Source organism: Harpia harpyja, chromosome 7 (assembly GCF_026419915.1).
Source record: "Harpia harpyja isolate bHarHar1 chromosome 7, bHarHar1 primary haplotype, whole genome shotgun sequence".
Classification (NCBI taxonomy): Eukaryota; Metazoa; Chordata; class Aves; order Accipitriformes; family Accipitridae; genus Harpia; species Harpia harpyja.
Window position 1 is genome coordinate 17644001 of NC_068946.1, and position 22975 is coordinate 17666975.

A 22975-nucleotide genomic window follows, 5' to 3' on the forward strand; every position below is an offset into this window, starting at 1 on the left:
GGGGCAAGGTTTGTCACAGCTCTGTGCGTAGAAGACTGGTGACAATGGGCTCGGGGGGGCTTTTAAAATGAGTCGGTCAAACTTGTGGCCACTGCGAGTTCAGTTTTTACAGGCTGTGGAAGACCCTGCGGGTAAGGGAGGGAAGGGTGAAGGGAGCAAGCAAGTCATGCTTTTTAATCGTTGTGTTGCTCTGCTGAAGAAGGGGATGGAAACTTACGGGGGACTTGTTTTATGAAAGCAGGTGACAATGAGCTTTCGCCCGAAAGGGAGCACTCCGGCATGGCCATTGACCTCACCTCCAGCACACCCAATGGGCAGCATACCTCCCCAAGTCACATGGCAAGCAGTAAGTCTCTTCTTAAACCTGTTTCTCTCTAGCAGTGGGTTTGGGTTAGTCTGGTCCTCTGGCTCCTCAGCTTGCTTACCGGGTCTTAACCACTGCTGTAGGCGTTGCTAATAAAAGAAGAGGACAGGGTAGATTTTTTTTTTCTTTCCTTCTTTCTTACTTGTTCATGCTGGTGTCTCATCTAAACATGAAGGGGATTACTAGTCTGAACTATCCCAAGGTGGCATTTGAGAGCTGGTCCTTACCTGTTCCAGGTAGGAAAACACTAGGCTTGACATGTGGTGGTTTTGTTTCATCAGGTTTTGAAATCCAAATGGAAATTGTTGTTGTTGTTGTTATTAGCTACTGTGCTTCCCAAAACAGCTTGAAGGAGCTTTATTTGAAAACAAACACATTTTATTTACAAAAAAGCTTTACTCTGGCAAAAGTATAAAGTTAAAATATCTGGGTTTGGTGGCAGGTTGTATTTTACTATTCCATATAGAAACTTTAGCATCCTATTCATTACCTTTGCCTTGGCAAGTCCAAAAGTGGCTGGGATAGTTGGAAGTTTATGGTACTCGGTAGTTGACTCTCTAACAAACTGAAAGGATTTTGTTTTAGAATGTCAAGGGAGAAATTGAGAAAATGTAGAGACATTTGGGAGTCTACCCAGAGTGTCAAGTGCTCATAATATTTTTATAATTATTTTCATGCTGTATTTTGGAGGTGGATAAATGTAGTTTACATGCATTTAATAAACCCAACATCCTTTCTTGTCTGTGCGAGTGCCATAGCTTGTTTTACTGTTGGTTACAATGTTACATCAAGATATTTACCTTAAAGTAACTCTCTACTTGTACTCAAAAACATGTAACAGGCTTTGCTTCCAATATACTTTCGCAGGGTTCCTCACTATGTAATACTGATTTTCTTTCTAGTGTGCGTACTACAGATATGTATTTACCTTTTTAAACTGAGTGTTTGTATAATAACCCACTGAAAACTGTGAAAGGAAAAGAGAGCTTTTAGGGTTGCTTGCTTTAAAATACACAGTGTATTTGCCTTCAGAGTCTTTCTTACTGAGAGAAAGATGTTACTTTCCTTTAAGAATTCTTCTTTCCTCCTACAAATTACGAGTAAAATGCAGTTTTTATGAGCCTTTAAAACTAAGGGTTATTATGAAGATCTCCCAATTATATACATGTTGCTAGAGAATATGATTGCTAATACTCTGGACTGAACTTTATATGACAACCGATCATAATTCAGCATCTTTAGACAATTCCAATCCTGCTGCACTGGGATTCTGATATATTTTATTATGTTGTAAAAGTTTTACTACTCACTTTCTTCATTTTCTTTGTTTCCTTTTTATTAATGGGAAGCCTTCATTGGAAGGGGAAAAAAAGCTCCCTGTTTTAAATCTTCTTTATAACCTAGACTAAAAACCGGAGTAAAATTAGAGAATGAAAAGATCTAGGATGAAGTCATGCAAAAATACTTTAACACATTCAATATTTTCCTGTTCATTGTGTTAACATTTTCAATGGTTTTTAAGCTTCATTAGTTCTTGCAACACACGTATATCTGCAGTCTTGGTGAATATCTTATTTTTTTAAAATGTGTTTTGTGGTATCTCACAGGTGTCTCAACTGCTTTCATCACTGCAGCTCTGAATTAAGCATGTGCTGCTGTTGGAAAATTAGGGGTTCTGCATGGGGTTCTTAAGGCAAGCAAAACTCGAGCTTCTTAAATTTGTTGTAATTTATTTACTCTTTGCAGGCATAAGAATGTTTTGCAGAGAGGTGGTTTGTTCTGTCTTACACGTGGAAGGTATTGATTAGAGGTTGTCGGCTTTTGTGGCAGCTGTTATGTTGGTTCATTTAAGGTTTTTGGCCAAATCTTGAATCTGGTATGTGTAGACTAAATTGCCAGGCTGTGCTTTAGAGCTTTCCACCTGTTTTGCAGGGCAGAGGAAATCCTTTTAAAGGTTCAGTAACCCAGGGGGCTGCGACCTCTTTCTTTTTCTTTTTTTTTTTGTAATATTTTTTTTTTTCTTTTAGGGGAGGTGGAGGTGGGAGAGTAAGGAGGAATGGCTGTTTGAAATATTTTGTATGAATTTGGTAGCTCCCATTGGATCGATCCATCATCCTTTGTTGTGAGTGGAGGAAGAGGCCGCATTGTATTTCAGTATGGTTTAATTTCTAGTGGAGTCACTGGAGACTGATCTACTGTTGGCCTGTCCTTACAGTGAAGCCCGGGGCATGTCATTCTGGCTGGGTAGGGTTTGCTAATGGGGGAGGTGGTACGTGGATCAGACCCCAAATATTTCACTCCTGGTTTTGTTGCCAGTCATCCCCAGAAGGTGGATGGCTCTATTTAGCTGTGCGCTGAGGATGTGCACCTGCAGGGCAGAGATCTAAGTTTTGACCTTTGTTCTTGCGTTCCATCGAATCGTTTTGAACCACAGCTCTTAATTTAGCCTTAATTTGTGTCTGGCTCAAACAGAGACAAAACCATAAGAAGCAAATTTCTTGGATCTGTACCGAAGCAACTGAACAGTGCTCTCCCACCAACAGTAAAATTATGTGCTAGGTAAAGAGTTTTCTATGTTCATTAGCCCCTGGCAATCTGTGTTAGCAGGAGTTCTGGCTGGGCTACTGATGTTTTCAGGTTCTATTCCAAAAGGTTTCGGGTTAAATATTTTGGCTTGTCTTGGAGAGCTGTCTGCTGCATCCTTTAACCTATTATCATTTTCAAGTATCTAGACGGTATGTATAGGTTATGGATGGGACTGACACTCAATTTTCCTTGTGAATGAGATGATCCTGAAAGATAAATCACAGTAAATCGCCTGTCATAGCTAACTAATGATCTTATATATATCGTACGGTATGTATCTGCCTTTAGCAGAATACTGTATGTATGTTGGCAGATGCTCCGTTCTGAAATACGTTATTGTAGTTTTATGTAAGCAAAGATTTAAAATACGTGTAAATAGTCAAACTGAATAGGTTGACAGATCATCTCACTTGTCTCTGCAGCAAAAGACAAATTAGTGCTATACCTGCTGAGTACAGATGATACATTTACATAGCCCCAAATCTGGAAGTCCAGATTTTCTTTTGATCTTCCATAGCAAAACTCTTCCAAAGGCTGATGCCCAGAGTTGGGCGTCAAAGGCCTGCTCAATTAACTTCATGTTGATACTAGAGAGTTCCCTGCATGGCCCTAAGCCCTCCTGTAGACCCCACAGAGTTCAAGGGAGTCTGACTTGTTGCCTTCAGTGAATGTTGAGCTGTAAGTGATCAGGAACATCTGAATAGGAACTAGCATGCTAATTAAAGGCTGATGGGGAATCCTTATAAAAGAGGCTTTAAAAAGAAATAATTCCCAGTCACCTCCTCATAATACCACACTGAGTTCTTGCTATAGTTATTAGAGAGAGAGAGATGTGGTTTTTTTTTCCTGTAGGTCAAAATGGACTTAGAAGAATGTCCCCCTTAGAAACTTCAGGGGCACAGTTGTTCAATTAGTTGACTCCATGACTGCTTTGTATAGGTCAAAGGATACTTCTCTAAGACCACTTGCCTGGTATCATGAGGAAAATAATAACAGCAGCTATTAGCATCTTACAGTCAATGACAGAGGAAATTACTTCTTAAATTAGAGACTTTACAGTGGGTGTCCCAGATAACTTTATCTCTGCTTTCATAGACAAAAGGAGCCCTTAAAAGAAACAGAGTCAGAACAATCATAAGTATCAAACCCAACATCTGATGTTTGAAACTGATTAAAATTGTGGTACGCTTTCAAGATGTGTTTATAGTAGCTTAAAGTATTACTAAGTTATGAGAAATAATTTATTAAGAAAATAAGCATTGTCAGCTGACTGTTGCTGAAAATAATAAGGCGATCACATGTTCTCCGTGGTGGGGAATGATCACGCTGTCTGACAAGATAGCTATTGGGACAACAGTATTAAGTGTGAGTGATTTCAGAGGCAGTATTTAAAGAGAATTTGGGCAAGGTCTTACTATAATGCAGCCAATACTGTATTCCCACTGATCCAGGTAGAGTGGAGTGGACTATCAGTTGCATTCTTTTTGTAACTTCAAAGCCCTAAATCTTTCTTGATTACTTTCGCTTTTCAACTCTAAATTGTCATACAAGCCCTGTTTTGTCACAGTTGTGTCGCCCTGAGCAGAAAGTTTCATGTACCACAGCTGTATCAGCACCACATCTGTATGGATATGGATGGAGAAATGTAACTATGGAGCCTGCCTTTTGGAATGAAACTGTAAAATTAGAGGTTGCTTCATGCCTCAGCTACGCAGCAAACAAGCCTTGCCATCCCCAGAGCCTACTGCCCAGGCACATGAGGCCGGACCTTGCACTGGGATTCCTTTTGGCTCAGTGTTTTTTCAGTAGAATGAGGTGACAGAGGCTGAACCTCGGCAGAAGGCTTTTCTTTAGGTAGGGTGGTTGAAGCTGGCTGGGCTGGACTGGGTGGGGGGGATGGGGGGGCGCCAAATTAGTTCTTTGAGGCAGTCACTCCCCTGACGTGCACTGGGCCATGAAGAATTCTGGCAGCCAAACTGCTGTGCTCCGAAGTGGGGATTCAGGTCTCCAGTTCTTCCAAATATCTTGGAAAGTGTGAAACACTGCATATGGTGCTAAAAACTTGGACTGGATAGCCTCAAGATGCTGAGGTATCTTTTTCCTCAGCGGCCTTTAAGGAGTAGGTTAGGCAACATCTATTGGTCTGGGTATCTTTGATCCTGCCTCAGTGCAGAGGTGGACTTTTGGCAGTCACTTGAGATGTCCTCCAGTCCTTTGTGTATGACTTTCCAACCTTGACAGTTTGATGTTTAGAGAACTCGGCTGTGGAATTTCATGATGATGCCCAATACAGACATACCTGTGGTTATACAGGTTGAAGGACAGTGAAGATGCACTATGCCAAGATGAGCTTAGACATAAGGGATGAGCTCAATGAAGTGTGGCAAGGAACTGGAGGAAGTGAGCTCCTTTGACACTTACAGGAGTACTGACTTTGCTTAAGTCTTTTAACCTTAAACTCCCTAAGAATTGTCGGGGGAATAATACTCATCAAAGTTTTAGCCAATGGGTTTAGCTTTCTTGAAGTTTAAGGAGGAAAAAAAAATAAATAAAAAGGTGACAATCAGGCTTTCAACAGAAATCTAGGGTTTTGTCCGCACCTAAGAAACTGAAGCTCTGTAGAGTAGTGTTACACTGTTTGTTTCTTTCTTAAGGAAAAAAAAAAAAAAAAAAAAAAAAGGGTTACCTGGAAATGCAAAACTTGCTGGGATGCACCTTGGATTGTTGTAGCTTCATCCACATCAGCTTAGATTTTTCACACTGGTATGGTTAAAATAATGAAATAGTTCCTCTGATACAAACTCTGTGTGTAAATGAACACCAAGTAGCCACTGAAACTAGTAGGTGTTTAAGTAACTACTATCTGTAGCTCACACTCCAATGGCGGAGGGTTCCCCTATATATTTTCCATATCTTCTGTCACAGTCTCTCTGGCATTCTCTGTGGAGTCAGATACTCGGCTGCAAAAACATTTCTCTCTGGCGGTGAGTGTTATAAAGAGGGTGGAGCGAAATGATCAGTTAATCTCATTAAATAGGTTTTTATTCATTCTGATGGAAGTCTCTTGAGAGGTCATCTGCCCGGGCTTTGTTGCAGCACACACCTTTCTTAGGGAGCTTCTGTTATTCTCTTGGACTGTCAGGTTCTGTTAACTTTCCTTGGTACACACCCTGTTACAACACTCGGTGCTCTTGCTAGCTTGGTAGTCAGCAAGTTTTCGGTGTTTGCTTCAGGAATTTCAGTTCCTTTTCAGACATGCCAACGAAAAGAGCAATCCTCATCTTCCTTGAAATGCATCACTTTGATAGCAGCTGGATGCCGAGATACCCATTAGAGAACGCTCTGTCTTTCCCATCTCTGAACCTCGGGGAAGGTGCCACTCCTGTTGAAATGGATGGGTATTTTCTACTGGGAAATTGGATCAAGGGCTTGTTTCCTGTTCCTGTGGGCCACAGGCTCTGTCTAGTCCTCCAGCCAAGTAAGAGTTTGCAGAACTAGCTTTTACAGGTGGAAATGCAGCTACCTGTGTCATCTTTGTGCATTATTGAGGGTGACCTGTGCTCATCCTCCTCGCAGTGCCAAGAGGGCACCTTGAGGGAGTGATGCTATTCTAGCTGGGAGGAAAAAGGCATAGTCCTCTTCTGCTTTTTCCTCAGTAATCCTAGTGTAGGAAACTCCTTGGGGGATCCACCTTGAAGCAGCTCTGAGATAATTTAGAGAGAGATAATTTAGAAAGAGAAGGCTGTGCCACTGCTCTTTGTAGTAACAAGACCTGTTGCCAGCCGGGGTGTGGAGCCTGTGCCACGGCATGTTGTCCCTTGCCTAGAGCGATGAACGCTTGTTTGGAGTCCAGGCGGCTGACTGCTGCATCCCAATGGAAGGAAGCAGAGCTGCAATTATCACCAAGAAGCAATGAGGCTTGACAGGTATGGCTCTGGGCTAGGTGACCAGAGGCCCAGTTTTTCTTCTGACTCTTGTCATTGCAGGGGAGTGTCTTCATGTTTCTGTGCCGCATTTTTTCCCCTTGTGCCTTTTTTTTCTGAATCACAGAGGCTGTAGATCACTTAGGATGGAGGTTTGAATGGTACATGTCAGGCCTTGTCAAAAGTGGGAATTTTATTACAATATCTACTTTGCTTAGGGGTGGTTTTACATTTAATTTTTGCAGTCCCACAATGAGATGCATTCAGAAGTACCTTAATACCAGTGTAGCTTATTTCCTGTCCCATGCAGGAATAATTGCCATAGTCCTAGAGCACCCTGTTCTGGTGTGATTACATTAGAGCAACCACAGCATTTTAACTCTTCCCATACAGCTGAGCATTACCAGGTCTGTGTGTGGACAAACCCCTCTTTAGAGTATCCAGCAAAATGTGCCCTTGATCCAGAGCCAGGTCTACATTACCGGCTTCTGCTGGCACTGCTGTGTCAGCCTGTGGCTTTGAAGAGCCGTAATCCCTCACAGGAGGAGTGATGCTGGCAGAAGCTCCTGCTGTGAGCATAGCCCTGGCTGGCAGGGTCACCTGCAAGTGGTGTTACAGGTGTTACATTGTAGTGTACCGTAAAACAGCAGACAGTGTTCCTGGAAAAGCATGGGGTTGATTGATCCCCCTCATTTCTGTGCTGATAGGTCACGTAAACTTCTGTGAATTAGAACCTTTTTTTTTTTTTTTTTTAATTGACTCTTGCTTTTTCCACACCTCTTATTTTTTGCTTTTCAGTTTTGGGGTTTACTCCTATAACGCTATGTGGCCAAGGCATAGCACCACAAAGGTGGTGGGCTTCGCGTGTATCTTTTAGCTCATGGTTGCTCTGTATTTGGACTGTCCAGGGGTCGCAGGGCTCTCAGTCTCCCCTCTGGCAAAGCTGAGATTGCTGGGTGGATCCCTGTGGCCTCAGGAGTTGGGGGGGAACACGTGTAGGTGGTTGGAGGTCAGTCCTAGGGCCAAACTGCACTCCCAGCCCTGGTGTGGAGGGTGTGAATACCTGCATCTACCAGCTGGTGGTGAATGAAAAAGACAACAGACTTTAAGTGCATCATTTCCCTAAATAGGTAGGAGCCCCTCTTCTTAGCAGGCTGTGGGTTTTAAGCAAGGCATGAGCCAAGGAATCAGATCACTCCAGACCTATCTTCGCTCTCCCCACCATGGCTTCATGTTACCTGGAGAAGCTGCAAAGACTTTATTTTCACCCCCTCTTCTGCTGAGGTATTGGTACCACCTGTGAGGCTGTTCTGGGCACAGGTGTAGTCACTGCAGCAGGGGAGAGAGAAAGGGAAGACTAGTGGGAATATTAAAGTCCTTTCCCTATCACGGGGCTGGAGAAGGCCTTTTGAGGACATGGCTCTACCTTGAAGAATCTTCATGCGGTGGGGATAGAAGACTGAGTTGCATCTTGGTGCTGTCAGTGTCAGGTCCTTTGTCCTGCGGGGTGGAAGTGTGAAGCAGTTTCCAAGGAAGGTAGGACATACCGAAGCACAGAAAATCCATTCGCCTTGTCTGCCTGTCCTATCTATCACCTTTTTCCTCATGAAGTTTCCTTTTATGTGAGGAGGTAAGATGGTCTGTGTTTCATCTCCAGGTAATGCAAGGTCTGGGCAGGGCTTGCAATAGAGGTGCTCCATTTGCAGTTAAACCACATACATGACAAAACTTGAGTTTCCAATGAGGGATATTTTCTTGTGTATACCCTTCGTTTCTCCACTTGAACAAAACAAGTGTTATCATAAAGATATCGATGCTGTGACCTGCAACAGAAGGCTGGAGTCTTCTCGGCTCCTTATTAGTCATGTTTCCCTTGCATTCCCCTCAGCCTCCAAAAAAACCCTAATTCCATCAGAAGTGATGTTGTCCTGATTTTTCTCCAGGGACATGTGTTCCCTCAGTCTATGAAAGTTATGTTGGTGAGCGGCCCAGAAAGCTGGCTAGAGAAGCCTGTGATAGGCGTAAGTCCGTGTTAATTTTTCTCATAATTACTCTTTGATTTGGGAATGTGTGTGTGTGCAGTCATACGAGAATTCACACCTACTCTTTCCTAGTCCTCAGCTCAGCCTTTGGAGATTTTTATGATTCCTTCGGCAAGCAAATGTGCTCTCTTAGGTAATGGTCTAGCCATAAAACACAAACTGAGAGAATTTTTGGTAACTGTATCTGTGCATCCTTGAAATTCCCGCAGCGTGAATTAAACACCCACTTCTGTCCAAAGAGCAGCACACAGGATGGTATAAATCCCCTTCTTTTGAAAATGAAAGAGGTTGCCTCTTTCTGTATGAAAACAGCAAGTCTTTTACACAGAAGAGATATGAGGTCTATTCATTTGGGGAAGAGTAGCTGTTCTCTTTAAGTCATGGATGGTTTAAAAGTTTCCAGGAAAGAGTCACAGTAGATTGAAGACCTTGTTCTGGTTAGCAGCCAGGTCTGTGATGGGGGGAGAAGGCTTAAGCAAAAGAAGAAAACAGGGTTTGGTTTTGGTGGGTTTTAATCTTATTTCTTGAGAAACTGATATCCTGTGGTGTGTGTTTTGCCTTGTCCAGATAATGGCCCCTGAAGGGGAAAAAATCTTATTAAATAGTGTTTTTGCATACTGCTTTTAATTGTGTGTTCCCAAGTATGGCCTTTGTATTGCAAGTTAGTATCATGGTGAGGGGTCTCTCTCCCTGCATCTCTGGAGAGTCTGCAAAGGTCTGGCATCTGTGCAGAGTTTGCCAGAGTACAGAAATATTTTAGAATACACCATTGGGCCTTAAATTCACACCATGCCTTAATCCTCATCACCTTTCAGATATAGGCATGTCCTAGACATAAATGTGTGTAATAGTTTTATGGTTTAATCTCCCCAAATTGGGTCAAATTTAGCAGTTGTTTTGACATTGTTACTAGCACAGGTGGTTCCTGGGTGAGTTTAATACATCTCCATGCAGCTGTGTGGAACAATCTGGGGTATCAGCTTTACTTGAAACCCCCTGTTTGAAAATTTCCTCTAGCTTCAATATACAGGTCTCTCTCTCCATCACTGTTAGGTATTATCCTTTGGATAATCTATTCTTCTAGAGTGTAATGTAATAATATCTCCTCATTATATCATGCTTTTCCAACAATAAATCTTTAAGAGCTTCACAAAGGATGCCAGTTGAAGAGATACAAATGGGTGAATAAAATTATAGGCTGAAGAGGTGGAGAAAAATTAGAGAAATTAGTGTTAGTATGAATTCAGCTCCTATAGGTGGGAGGCAGTCAGCTTCTTCATTTGTGTATGTGACTTCAGAATGTCAGATTATAGGTAGCTCTCGAGTTCAGAAGAATGAGTGCTAGTTATGTATTTAAGGGTCAAGTAGTATATGACATTAGCAGATCGAGAGCTCTGTGAGTTTGTTCTTGTTTCCTTTTAAATTTGTATTCTATCAGTTGCACAATTTCTTTATTTTTCCAAAATCCCATGCACTTATGTGAATCCCAAACCAGGATGTTCTCAGAGTATAAATGCTATCACCAGTCAGTTGTCCCCAGATTGGCTAATACCAAGTAAAGAAGGTAGGCAGCTGGAGAAAAAAAATGAAAATATGTCCAGCCCTGGTTTATGACAGGCCTGTACATGTGCGATGTGTGTAAATACAAATTGAAGGCACTTATAGAGAGTTTAGGTCACACACAATAAAGATGTACAGGCTTGAAAAATATTAGAATCCTGCAAGTCTCATGAAATTAGGAAGCCAGAAAGAGGAAAGGTATGTGAATTGTGCCTCTGCTGAAGGAAAAGCTATTAAGCGCCACCCTTTTCAAATGTCAAATGCATGGGAAAAAGTTGTTGGAAGCCGGTCTCTGCTAAGACTGTTGCTTGCAAAACCTACTTTTTTGTTAGATGTTTGTGCAAAATCACCTCGCTGGTCAGACTGTGAGACCAGACATGACTCAGGGTATCAGCACGTAACGTGGTTTCAGGTTGCTGTCTTACTGTTCTTGTGCTAAAATGCTGTACAGAGGTATTTGCTTTTTTCTCACACTTTTAAAGTGATTCGTTTATTTAATGTCATTAGCGCTATTGTTACTTAAATTTAGCATCTGACTGGTAACCATTAAATATTTATAGAAAAATCGATAGTAGTGAGATTTTTGCTCTAGTAAATATATATCACACATGTATTCAAAACCAAAGCAAACTGCAGTGCATTCCAGGAAATAATCTATAATGATGCTCTGCAAAGTACTTGCTCATCTTCATGTCAAGATGCTTTATCTGTGTCCCAACTGCAGCCATTCCTGCAGTGGAACCCTGGTTGGTTTTTTAACAGCCTAGAACAACACAGTACAGTGTCTTAGGAAAAGAGTAAAAATAGTGTTTTCACTGTAGAAACGTGAATTATAATTGCAGTATAATTATCCAAGATTCTGTAGTGACTGTATACGGGGAGATCCTTAAGTTTTATGTTGCATCTGATAGGCAGCACCCCAGCAACAGACTACTGTGCTAGAAGAAGAGAATTGCGCTAGGGTATCGGTTCTACTTTGCTTATGCTGATTGCTATCATCTGTTCTGTTTTCTCAAACACATGAATGTCATTTGGTGCCCCAGCTTGTCATGTTTTCCTCGCCTTTGCTGTGGCATCCAAATGCCCTTATGAAACTAGTGGTGTGTGAGAGTCCCTTTAAGGAATTTCTGACGTGTCTCCTGTTGTGAGGTCAGTATTCAGGTCTGGGTAGAGGCAAAACGAGCCCTGCATTTGGGAAGGGGAAAGTGTTTCTGAGATGATGGTTTAAAACCATTTAAAACCAATGCCTAGTTAAAAAACTAGGGCTGTGACCTTCAATTGGTCTCAGAGGCAGGGTAGGGTTCATCGGAGGAGGGGTATGGAGAAAGGTATGAGATATACAGGACACCTGACATGTGGAAGAGACAATTTCTTCTCCAGCTTGGGTCTCTGCATCATTTTCTCGTGTGACTGTAAATGGGATAGATCTTGGTAGACCATGAAAAAGGTGACCTGAATTAATTGTTCTGGCCAGGTGGTTTGGGAGGGAGAAAGCTTCCTTATGAGCTGGCGATGAAATTCCAATTTATAATTATGACTCTAGTTTATAATAATAATTCTAATTATATATATAAACAGTTTAATCTACTATAATGTAATATGGTAACATTTGCTGAGCTTTGGCTGCTTTCAAATAGTGAAAATGTGCTGGTGGTTGTTGGCTAGGATTCAGAAGCATTTGTCAAAATTTTGTGCACTACGTGAACAACAAAATTTTGTGTGGATTAAGCAATTATTAATTCTCCCCCGTTATCCATCAGAAAAAAACTACAACTAACTCATTAACCAAGATTAATGGTAAATAAAGCCGATCTGTTGTTGAGGAGGCTAATTAGAATGGTAATTGTGTAATGATACATTTAATTTCAAAATGCAGATTTAAAAGCTACTCCTCATGGCAGTGATAGAGCAAGGTGTTCTGAAATGAAGTGGGATGCTTGTGACTGTCGCTGTCCTCTTAATTAATGCCACCATAATTGCCTGTGTTTTCAGTCTTGTTAGCGTCCCCTATAGAGCACTCAGAAATGTCCTAGTTGTGCTCACGTTGAAGCCAGTGGTTAAACTGGTTTTTTACTTCAATGGGAAGAAGGTTCTACGTGGAAGTGCTAGTGGAAGATATTGCACGCTCCTGGGTTTACTACCCTGGCAGCGCATCTGCATGTCTGAGCTCTGGGAATACTGGCTGTGCTTTGGGATTTGCTGCTGACTTGCCATGGAGATAGATCTGGAGTTTCAGGCCAACAAAACTGAATTGTGACTCAACATTTTAAAAATGATTAAGTGAGTAATTTTCCATGCCTTTTCATTACAGTATCTTTTGCCCCAAGGATTATTTACTGTAGATTAACTTCCAGCAGTTTTTCACTGCTATATGTAATCTGGAATTTTAATAAGAAAGGAATTGTTTAAATGGGATAGTGTTTTTATCCCAAATTGCCCAGTTCTAACAGTAAAATTACCATCACTAGTAAAATCAGCAGTTGTACCTGCTAGCCTGTATGCACAATTTCTTGATTTTTTTTTTTTAACCTGTTGTCAAAATATATTAAATGCTATTATGAGGTGTTGGGTTTTTTTAGCATAGTGTGTTTTATTTTAACAAACTACCGTTTGAATCATTAACAAAGAAATGGGCATTGGATACAGAATATGTGATTCACCTTGTCTCATCACTTGTAACACTCTACTGATTTTTTTTTTTTCCTTCTGACTTGGTTTAGAGGGAATAGCAGAACTGAAGCATTGAATTAATCTTGACTGTTCCTACTAATCAGACTTGAAGGGAATATTGAGCATAAGTACGTTTTACCTATTTTATTTTTAACTTTTCCTCTGTGAGGTTTTTTTCTTGTGCTTCCTGGTTCATGGAGAGAAAAACCCTACGAGCATGTTTTAGTTACATCACTAATATTAGAACTGAGTAATCGGGTGGCTTTGGCAGCAGTCTCATTTATAAACTGTTGGTGAGCAGATGGCTCACCAAGTTGGCATGCCAACTCCAAACTTTCACAATCATGAGTCAAGTTTTAAATCGCAAGATTGCCTTACATGCCATGAGTTGGTTTTTTTTGTATGTGTGTTTGTTTAATAAATGTACTTCTCAGTGTACTTTCTCGTTTCTGAGCTGTGTTTTGCACTGAAGCATGGCTTTTCGGCAGTCTCTGGGGTTGGGAATGCCTTTTTTTCTTAATTGAATGAAAATGGAGACTCTTGCAGTCACTTATCTGAAAATCTTGCTGCTAAGAAAAAACAGCAAATATTGGGCTAAGGGACATAAAAGTGAGTCTTGGCAATCCTGGCTAATGTCAAATAGTTCAAATGGTTGAGATCATTCACAATTATACTTATAGCAACTCCTGGTTTGTACGCACAATAATTTGCTAGAAATAATTTGCTGATATCTATCTGTAATCCTAGATATGCAAATCTGTCCACTTTGTTTCCTGAGTGCAGGGCTTAAGTTGTTAGGCGGTATGGAGTACAAATGTTACATTTTGAAATACAAGAGTGAAAATTTTCTGTAAGCAAAATGTAGCAATAAAAAAACAGAGCTGAGCTGGAGTGCTCAGATGTTCTCACTATGAACACAGTGAAGTTCCAAAAGGGTCAGATCTTGACTTGATCCACTCGAGAATTTGGACAAATATTACTGGAAGGATTTTATTTCTACACCCCCCCCCCCCCCCTTTAAGCTATTCCTTCAGCTAAAATTAACATGGTATATGTGGGTTATAATGTATTGTGGGACCTGTTACAGAATGATAATTAGACCTTATTTCTAAATGATTCCACACAAAGTGTGCTGTTGTAAATGCTAAACAACTGTGTTTCATCCATAATCATGTAATTGGTATGTGCAGCTAATTAGTGTGTGTTCAATTTAGGCCCAGATTTTTTGGAAATGTCTCCCGTTCTGGTCCTGATTTAGCAAAGCTCTTAAAGAGATGATTAACTTCCATTGGCTTTAATAGGACTTAAGCACATTCTTAATCAGGGCCATTGTGTCAAATCATGTCTCTTGGTGACAATCAGAACAACCTGCCAGAGCCATGGTAAAAATATCTGTAGGTCCTCCTTAAATTTAGATTAATCATTTCTTTAACTTGTGAAGCATTTTGTTTCAGAACCTGAAACTGTGTAGAAAACTGTCTTCTATTTTTTTTTTTTTTTAAAGCAAATGGTTATTGTCACAATCTAATTGTATGTATAAAGTTTAAAGATTTTAACTAGCTTGGCAGGAGGCTGTTTACATCAAATCTGCTCAATACACCTTTGAGATGGAGAGGAAGAAAATATGCATCTGAGAGTGCCTCGCTGGAATATAAATGTCAGCACTGATAGATATCTATGATAGAAAATTTGTGTGGGAGTAATAATTTAGTAATAAAATAGGTCAAATTAATTCTTATGCTGAAGGGGATACCTTACAATAACCATTTTGTAATTTTATGTTTGACAGTTTGCTCTGCATTATGTGGATAGGTGGAGCTGAGATAATGTAATCCATTTCCAATTGTAAACAAGATTGCTTAAGAGCTGCTGTAGTAAGATGCATGTTGGCTGACTTTAAGCTGAAAGGTAATTGCCTCTGAATATTAATGTGCATGTGGGGATTTTGTTTTTAATTCTGGGATTTCATCTTTGCCCTATAGCAGCTCTGAAGAGGCCCTTGTTTTCCCAAACCCCACTTTGCTGCTAATTGAAGCTGATGGCAAGTATTGCGCTTTAGGCCCTTGGCTTTTATGTGGCCTGTGTACCTTGAAGAATGCTGTTTTATTTTTTTGTTAACCACCTTTTGAGTAGATGATATTTTTCTGGAGATGCTATTGCTGTCCTACAGAAGCTAGGGCTAGTTCCTGGGCTAGGGGAGGAATGATAGCTTATGAGAAAGGGGAGAAGTTGTTGCACTAATTGAATTGTAGCCTCTTAGAGAAATGAGAATTAAGGTGCTGAACCTGTGCTGTGTAGCTGGAGAGCTTCCTCAGGAGTAATCTAGGACCTATCCAAAGCCCACTGCACTTAGTGGGAGATTCTCCATCTAGTTCCACACACTTTTGGACCAGACCCCTCTCATGGGGGCAAGTTGTAGGTAGTGACAAGCTTAGTCTGGGGGAATGTCAGCTGGCTGCATTTGTATATGAAATTGTTTTAGGCATGGAAGGGAACAGCCAGATTTCAATCAAGTTGTACCTCGTCTTTCCATGTAAATTCTAGCACTTGGCTTCTACGAGCTATTCTATTACCTGCTGCTTACAGTGAGGCTCAACACTGGGTACAATGGGACTGGTGTTGAGCAGGGTGTAACTGCGACTCTGCTCTGGAGCAAACTGCAGTCAAACAATGTTGCAGGAGCTTGAAGATCTGTTGTGTGCAGGGTTTTAACCTGCACGTGTTTTAATGGCACTGGACGTGTGGGCTGTCATTAGTTAGGACTGTTCAAAGATGTTATGACTGACAAGTGCCCCACATGCCCTTCTAGCAGAGATGACAATTCCTAAGGCAAGCATTCAAAGCAGAGTTCAATGTGCCTTGTTCTCGGTGGCAATGCCAGCAGTTTTTCTAAAAAAGAAAAACCAAACAACAAAATGGGGTATTTTTAGCTGGGATCAATTCACTGATCCAGTTTACTGCATGGTCTCACACAGTGAGAGGGTGGTGTCTGAGTGGGGGTGGGAGCTCCTTGTGCTGTTGTTTCTGCAGAGGCAAAGGTATGCTGAACTGTGCTAATGCCTGGAGCTAAGAGATCTGTAAATTTTGTTGGTCAAGGAGGCAGCAGATTGGCTTTTCCGCTGCCTCTGCCCCAGTGCGAAGGGTAGTCACCTCTTGCAGAGAGATGGGACCAGCAGCTGAGACGCACTGACTTTGCAACCAGCCCTTTTGCAGGTCGCCTTTAGCTCATGGCTCTCAGTTGGACTATAACCTCATGTAACGTCTCTAGTTAAACAGTGGGCTGAAGATAGGTGGTGTTATGGGTGAGAACCACTAAGCAGAGCCAGATTTGAATCTTCCACTTCCCTGCACCTTGCACAAACTTTGGGGTATTGAGGTTTTTGTTTTAAAATTATTTTTAAATTTCCATAGTGCCCCGTTTCCAGTGATTTGGTCTGACGCTTCTTGAAGTTAAGGGGAGTTCTTGTGGTAATTCAGTCGTTTTTGCAATGTGATGCTGCTTGTAGCAAAGCTGTTCTATGGATGCCTTTGCTAAAAAATTACTTAGCTACAGAAACATTTGACTGTAGGCTGGTAAGCAGAAAAAGTGAGGGTGTGTGGGTTTGTGAATGTATGTTGCCCATTAAGGAGTCTCACTCTATGCTGGGGCTGCTTCATTACTATGATAAAAATAACATAAAAGGATTCTAATAACTAATTAACTTGTTCACTAATGGATCAAGCATTGTCTTAAGGGCAGCAGTTTAAAAGAGTCCGTTTAATGAAAGTTGACTGGAGGTATGTCCTGTGGCTATTACAAACTTTGTTTTATAATAGCATGTATTTTTCAGTAGCTCTTTGCCATGCTGTAATGTGGTTGGAGTGGGAGAAATAGAAAACTGGCCATTTCCCGGCAGATAGCGATAAGTTTCTACTCAGTCAGAATGCTCTGTACACTGTGATAGGTTTATAATTATTATCCTAAGATTGATGTTTTTGGGGGGGAGTGTAAATTTGTGCAGCAGTAATCCATTAAGAAATCAATAATCATTCCATCCTGAAATGCAGTTTCTCTACAACATTATAAATACACACCAAAGATTTGAAACTCTGCTTGTCTCCCCTCCTCCGCCCCCTTCCTCCTGCTTCCCTGAACTCCAAGTTCAATGTCCTTTGCTGTACTGGAGAAGCAGTTATGTGGTAGGACTCTTCTGTTGGAAAAAACAAGGGTGGTAGCATTAGCATAATCCTGAGAGCCAGTAAAACTTTTTAGTGTGAACTTCGCTTTCCCCCCAGTACCCTTTCGATCTTGGGGAAATTCCCCCTCTCCTCTGCCTCGGTTTCATCCCTGGTAGATGGGGATGATGAAGATTCATGCCTTGTTTCTCTGTAGAGGACCGTGGAAGGAAGTGTTGTATAAGTGCGAAGTCGTGGTATGTGTACATTTCCTTTTCCTCACTCCTCCTCATTCAGTCTTGGTTCTTCATGTAACAGTACAGAGGTTTTGCTATCAGAGGCCATCATGTCCTGCAGGACTTCCCTTTTTGCTCTGAATTCTCCCCAGCTGGGTAAACACTTTTTTGAAATGCTGCTGTAAGTTATCCCCTGATCTAGAGAGCTGGAAACCTACTTTATTTCAGAGTAAAGGTGTTTGTAGCTGATAAATAGTAGACTGTATGAGGGAGACAGAGTATTATTTATGTTTCTCGGTGGAAGGCTAAATTATATGGCGTGAGGTGCTGGTCTGGTCTGGTTTTGATCTTGCAAAGAAAATTGTGGATGGGGCAGGGAGATGCTATTACTGTAGTAAAAGCCACAAAACATGGGGTACTTTTAATGTTACATTTCTGTGTCTTTTATTTTCATTCTTCCTCTACTTCCTTTTTGTCAGAGCTGGTTGAAAAATCAGTTTTAATGAAAAATGCCTCAATTTTCGGTTTGAGTTTAAATTACTATTATTTTTAGCCAGCTCTGCTGTTGATTGAAAAATGGGGCATTCTTTGATGATAGAGTTGTATCTTACATCCATGATATTTGTTGTCCAGGCCTAATTTCACTCTGTTTTCTCATCTGCCCCAATAAAAGGCATGCTCGGCTTGGGATGGGTGTGATAACTCAGTATCTGCCTTTTACTCTTCTGAGAACATTGTCATCTAGTGCATGGATGCTCACCAGCCTTTTCAGCTTTGAGAGGGAGAGAAAGACCAGAGTGTTCATCACATTTTTCCTTTTGAGATTTGAGAATCTCAGGTTATGTCCAGAGGTCTAGCAAGTGTAAAGCATGAATTTTGCTTGTGATATAGCACATGTATACCTTGGCTTATCAGAGCAGGCCTTGGGAATACCCACGCAGGTAGAATTATTCATGTACTTCAGTGTTCACAAGCTTGCATCTTAGGCAGAGGGTGTGGAAGAGCTGGTGATGAGCCAAACACTGTTTCTCATCTGCATAGTTGCCCTAAAACAATTTAAGGCTACCATCGTGGCAAATTCCCTCACTGTAATCCTTTATGGGGAGAGCTTTCACGCATGGCTTGATTGTGGGGCAGCTTGACTTTCACTGATTTGCATTGGAAAGTGTGAAGTTGTGATGCTAATGGGAAAAGGCCCAGATACCAGCAAAAAAAGTTGGTCTTGTCAATTGTGTTCAGCAGGTTTCCATTCAGCATTGACTTTTTGTCTGGTGAATTGCTTTTTTTCTTCTTTAGGGCCACGAACCCCATACTGGGTTGCTTTCCCATCAATAAAGAATATTTCTTCATTTACCTAAAACTGTCCCTCTTGCTCAGATGCCGGTAACAGGAGTTTAGCGAGGACTGGCACTTTGTGTGTTTTGATTCTTCTTAATTCAACAGCTTGTAACTTGTGTCACTTCTCCATTGGCCCACATACTGATCAATTCCTTTTATATATCAATGCCATTCTTAATTTTGAAAATCACTTCCCCCCCCCCCCGTGCTGAGCTTGTGATATAGGAGCAGCAGCTGATTGACAGCTGATTTTTCTGCAATGATTTGCTGAATTGTTCATGCAAATGACATGTGGTGTTTCAGCGAAATAGGAAGACTTTATCACACGTTTTGGGTTTTACCCATTACCATTTTTTTCCAGTGGTTTGCAGAATGGTGAGTGCTAAAAGCCCAATATCAGCTCACAGGATGCTGAGTTTAACAGATAGGGCTTTATTAGCTCTCAGTTGCATTTGTCTTTGCTTCACAAGTCTCTATTTAGAATTACCTGTGAGTGGTTATTTTCCAGTGTGGTTTTCTAAGACAAACCTTTTTTTGCTTTTTGTTGTTGCTGCTGCTTTTTGAACTACTAAAAGCTCATCACTGTGTATATAACTCTTATGAATGTGTATGTGTCCACTGATAGCTTGAATGGCAAGTTACAGAAATTGGTGTAAATGGCTCTTTGGAAAGAAAATTCTTCAAAGAGAAATATTTATCAAATTGAATGATCAAGAGATGCCATCTCAATCAATAAGTTACAGCTAATTGGCTGTGTACAAAGCATTTTTAAACAACTTCCCTGAAGATTCTGCATATTAGGCTTAGAGTGCTTTTCTAGTGAGGCTAGACTGCGAGGCTACTTTCAAAGGCTGGTTTCTTCTAAGAAGTGCCTTTTTTTTTTTTTTTTTTTTTCTTTTTCTAATTTCGGGACCCCAAACCATTTTGCATTGTAGCTATGGGTCTCACTGAGTGAATTTAAGACTGTTTAATAACAGTTTTGCATTTCTTCTTTTTTGTGTGTGTGCCCCACAGGAGTACCCCATGCTCTAGTGACTGCAAACTGCTGCTCTAGGAAACAGTCGCCAGCCACTTTCAGCCTGTGGGCAGTAACAGTGCTGCAAATGTATTATATTCAGGTCTCTGTGTCACCTCATTTTTCTGTTTCTGTTGCTGTGAGCATTATCAAGGTCTCCCAAGTGCAACATGTTGACCACAAGCCATGTGTTAGGGCCAACGGTCCTAAACTTCTAGTTCAGCTTTATGCTTGTAGACATGGCTTAATCCCTATTGGAATTAAAAGGGAAAAAGAACCCCAAGCCCCCTTATTAGTGCTAGCAGGCTATGAATAAGGTTCAGAAAGGGTTTCTTCATCCAAAGGTTTCAAAGCCCTCTTTAATGATAAACAAGCAGCATCCTCTGCACTTTCTGAGAATGAAGGTGGGAGAAGAGCTTACCCTCTCTTTTAGCAAGAGCCACCTGTCTTTGGGATGCCTCACTTGGGATACTGTACACCTGACTTTTAGAGATGGCATGGATTGCTAGACCATTTGAAAACGGGTCAAGAATACATGAAGTTGGACTCTTGATCAATGACATGCAGTGAGTCAGCAATCGAGCCGCAAACAAGCCAAAACACCTGTCTTCCAGGTATGAGTTCACTTCACCAGACCAGCGTTTCTTGCTCCATGAGTTGTGTAGAAGTGTTAAATGTGTTTAATGAAGCTCCTTCCCTCTTTTTTTTTTTTCCTGTTTTGTGTTTTGTTTTTTTTTTTTTCCAAATGTCACCTCTAAAAGTCGAGGTAAACTGTGAGAAAGAAAGAAATCCCTAGCATAAAATCAGTAGAACTAAGTAGTTCAAAGCAAAACGCTTTTTCTTCCTTAAATGTTTGTCCTGGAAATTGTTCTTTCCGTTTGGTGGGCCAAAGGTCCTCACCAAGACTCGTAAGCTGAAGGAAGGTAATAGTTCATAAATCATTTGAGCAATGCTGTATTTGAATGGAGAAATGTTAACAAATCTTGTTCAGGCTAACTCTCCCTAGCTCGGTTGGGAAAAGGAGGGGGAAGTCTATCATTGAGTAGGTATATCTTCCATTCAGCAGGAGCTGCACATGATGGGATTATTAGTATTTCTAAACTAAAGCCCCTGACAGATCCTTGGATGCTTAAAGCTGTTGTGATGCTTTACCAGATGGTTCAGAAACTCAGACTGGAATATCTCATTGGCTGGTGCTGAACAATGACATTTCAAACCCACACGTTCATTTGGATTTTAATTTTCAGGAGGATTAAAGCTTTTGGGGATATGGGCTGTCTCTTTCCATATATATGCTCAGCACCTTATGTAGTTTAGATGCTTTTGCAGTGTCTTTATAATTCATCATATTACTTATGAAAGAGTAGTTTGAACTGTTGCATATTTTTAGCCATATGCCTGATCCAGCAAAGTGCAGACAGGGTAAGTGTGCAAGTTGTTGCCTCACTTCATGCAATGAGCACGACGACTGCAACTGCTTTGTCTTGTATCTGGTAGTTATGTGAACAGGTGATTACGCTGAAACATGCCATTTTTTGATGCTGTATCCCTCTATTCTTTTCACTTTTCAAATCTTGTCTTTGAAGTCCCAATCCTGCAAATACTAGTGCGTTTGCGTAACTTGTATCAAGTGGAGTGTTCATGTTTATTCCTGCTAGGTGTTGAGCTGTTCAGTGCTGACTCTACTTTGAATGAGACCCCACTGCTCTGGGGGAGAAGATCAAAAGAAATTGGTTGGGTTTTACTCCCTTTCAGTCCCATGGCATTTTGAAAACAGGATGGAGTGCCCCTCTGGCAAAATTTTAAAAATTTTTAGGGCCTGCCAAGTTAGGCAGTCCTCCCTGGCTGCCTGCATGACTGTCCTGGTTAGAACTAGGACCTTTCTGCCACTTCTGAACTGCCTTGAAGCAGGGATGGGAGTATTACTATTAAATTCCCTTCTAAATTCCTTAGGGCAAAGATTGCTATTTTGTTGTGTGTAGATATATCAGGTGGTGGTAAGTTACTATGTAAAAATGTAAGTGCACAGATGATTTTGGGGGAAGGATTTGAGCTTAGTGTTTGAGGAATGGAAAATCTATTTATAACACTTGTTTAAACAACAGTGTTAATGCACATTGAACAGAGCAATGAACCAGGATGCTTTGCTGACAAGTCTGAGAGGTTTTGCTTTTTTTCTGCCCTCTCTTACCCCTGACAACTCTATTAAGAGAAAAGCATTGGTGGGGAAAGAGTTTGGTTATGTTGAGAAGAAAAAGGACATTATATATAATTATTTTTATGCGTTAGACTGGTACATTCAATTCCACTGTTCTGCATACGATTCATTCTATTTGTACACGACTGTTGCACAGTATTAAATAATATGCATTTTTTTTCTATTAAACAAGTATTCCCTTAGCTTGTCACAAAAAGCTGACACATGTTCGTTCTTCACTCAGGGAGTTCTGCATCTGTCGACACTTCAGACATAATCAGTTTAGATTTCAGTAGCTGATTAGTGCTCACCTCTAACCAAACTGAGAAGCTGCTCCTCCAAATGGTAACAAATAATATCCTAATTAGTCCTCTGCATAACGATAGCAGGAGTCTTAGCTGAAAGCTACTGATCTCAGAGGCCTTTCAGTTCTAGTCCACTGGCTTTACAGACTGTTGTATCAGCATTTATGCTGAGCTTTTATTCCCCCTGCCTCAAAATGCCTCACAGAGCAATTAATTATGCACCTGAAGATAGGCATTAGGCACGCAACAGTATTCCACACACAGTTATGAACGTTTCATTAGTGCCAGTTAATTTATGTATGATTATGAAAGCAAGAGCAGGAATGCTGGGCAGGACTCCAGGATTATCCTATAGCACTTGTAGATGTTGAGTGTCCCTGTGAAGCTATTTGACCTGGCCAGCCGGTGCAGATGAGTGCAGCTCATGCTGCCTTAAATACTAGTTTACTCAAAGCAGGAATCCACAGAGTGAACGGAGCAGAAAATGAAGGGAGGAGGACAATACGGAGAGCGACGCCTCTGTACTCCGGTGACTAGCTGGTTGTGACAGCACCAGGTTTTACCAGGAAGTTTAAATGGGTTTA

The 22975-nt window shown here is 41.1% G+C and overlaps 1 protein-coding gene across 8 annotated transcripts in view; it reads left to right on the top strand.

The window, feature by feature from the left end:
• IKZF2 (IKAROS family zinc finger 2) overlaps positions 1–22975 on the top strand; it is a 112056-nt gene that overhangs the window by 3593 nt on the left and 85488 nt on the right. For 4 of the 8 annotated variants that reach the window (XM_052792739.1, XM_052792738.1, XM_052792744.1 and 1 more), the window contains one exon: positions 239–346. In XM_052792739.1, coding sequence (XP_052648699.1) covers positions 239–346 — 108 coding nt within the window. The remainder of the gene's footprint in view (positions 1–238; positions 347–22975) is intronic. The other 4 variants (XM_052792742.1, XM_052792741.1, XM_052792745.1 and 1 more) reach the window with 1 other exon arrangement.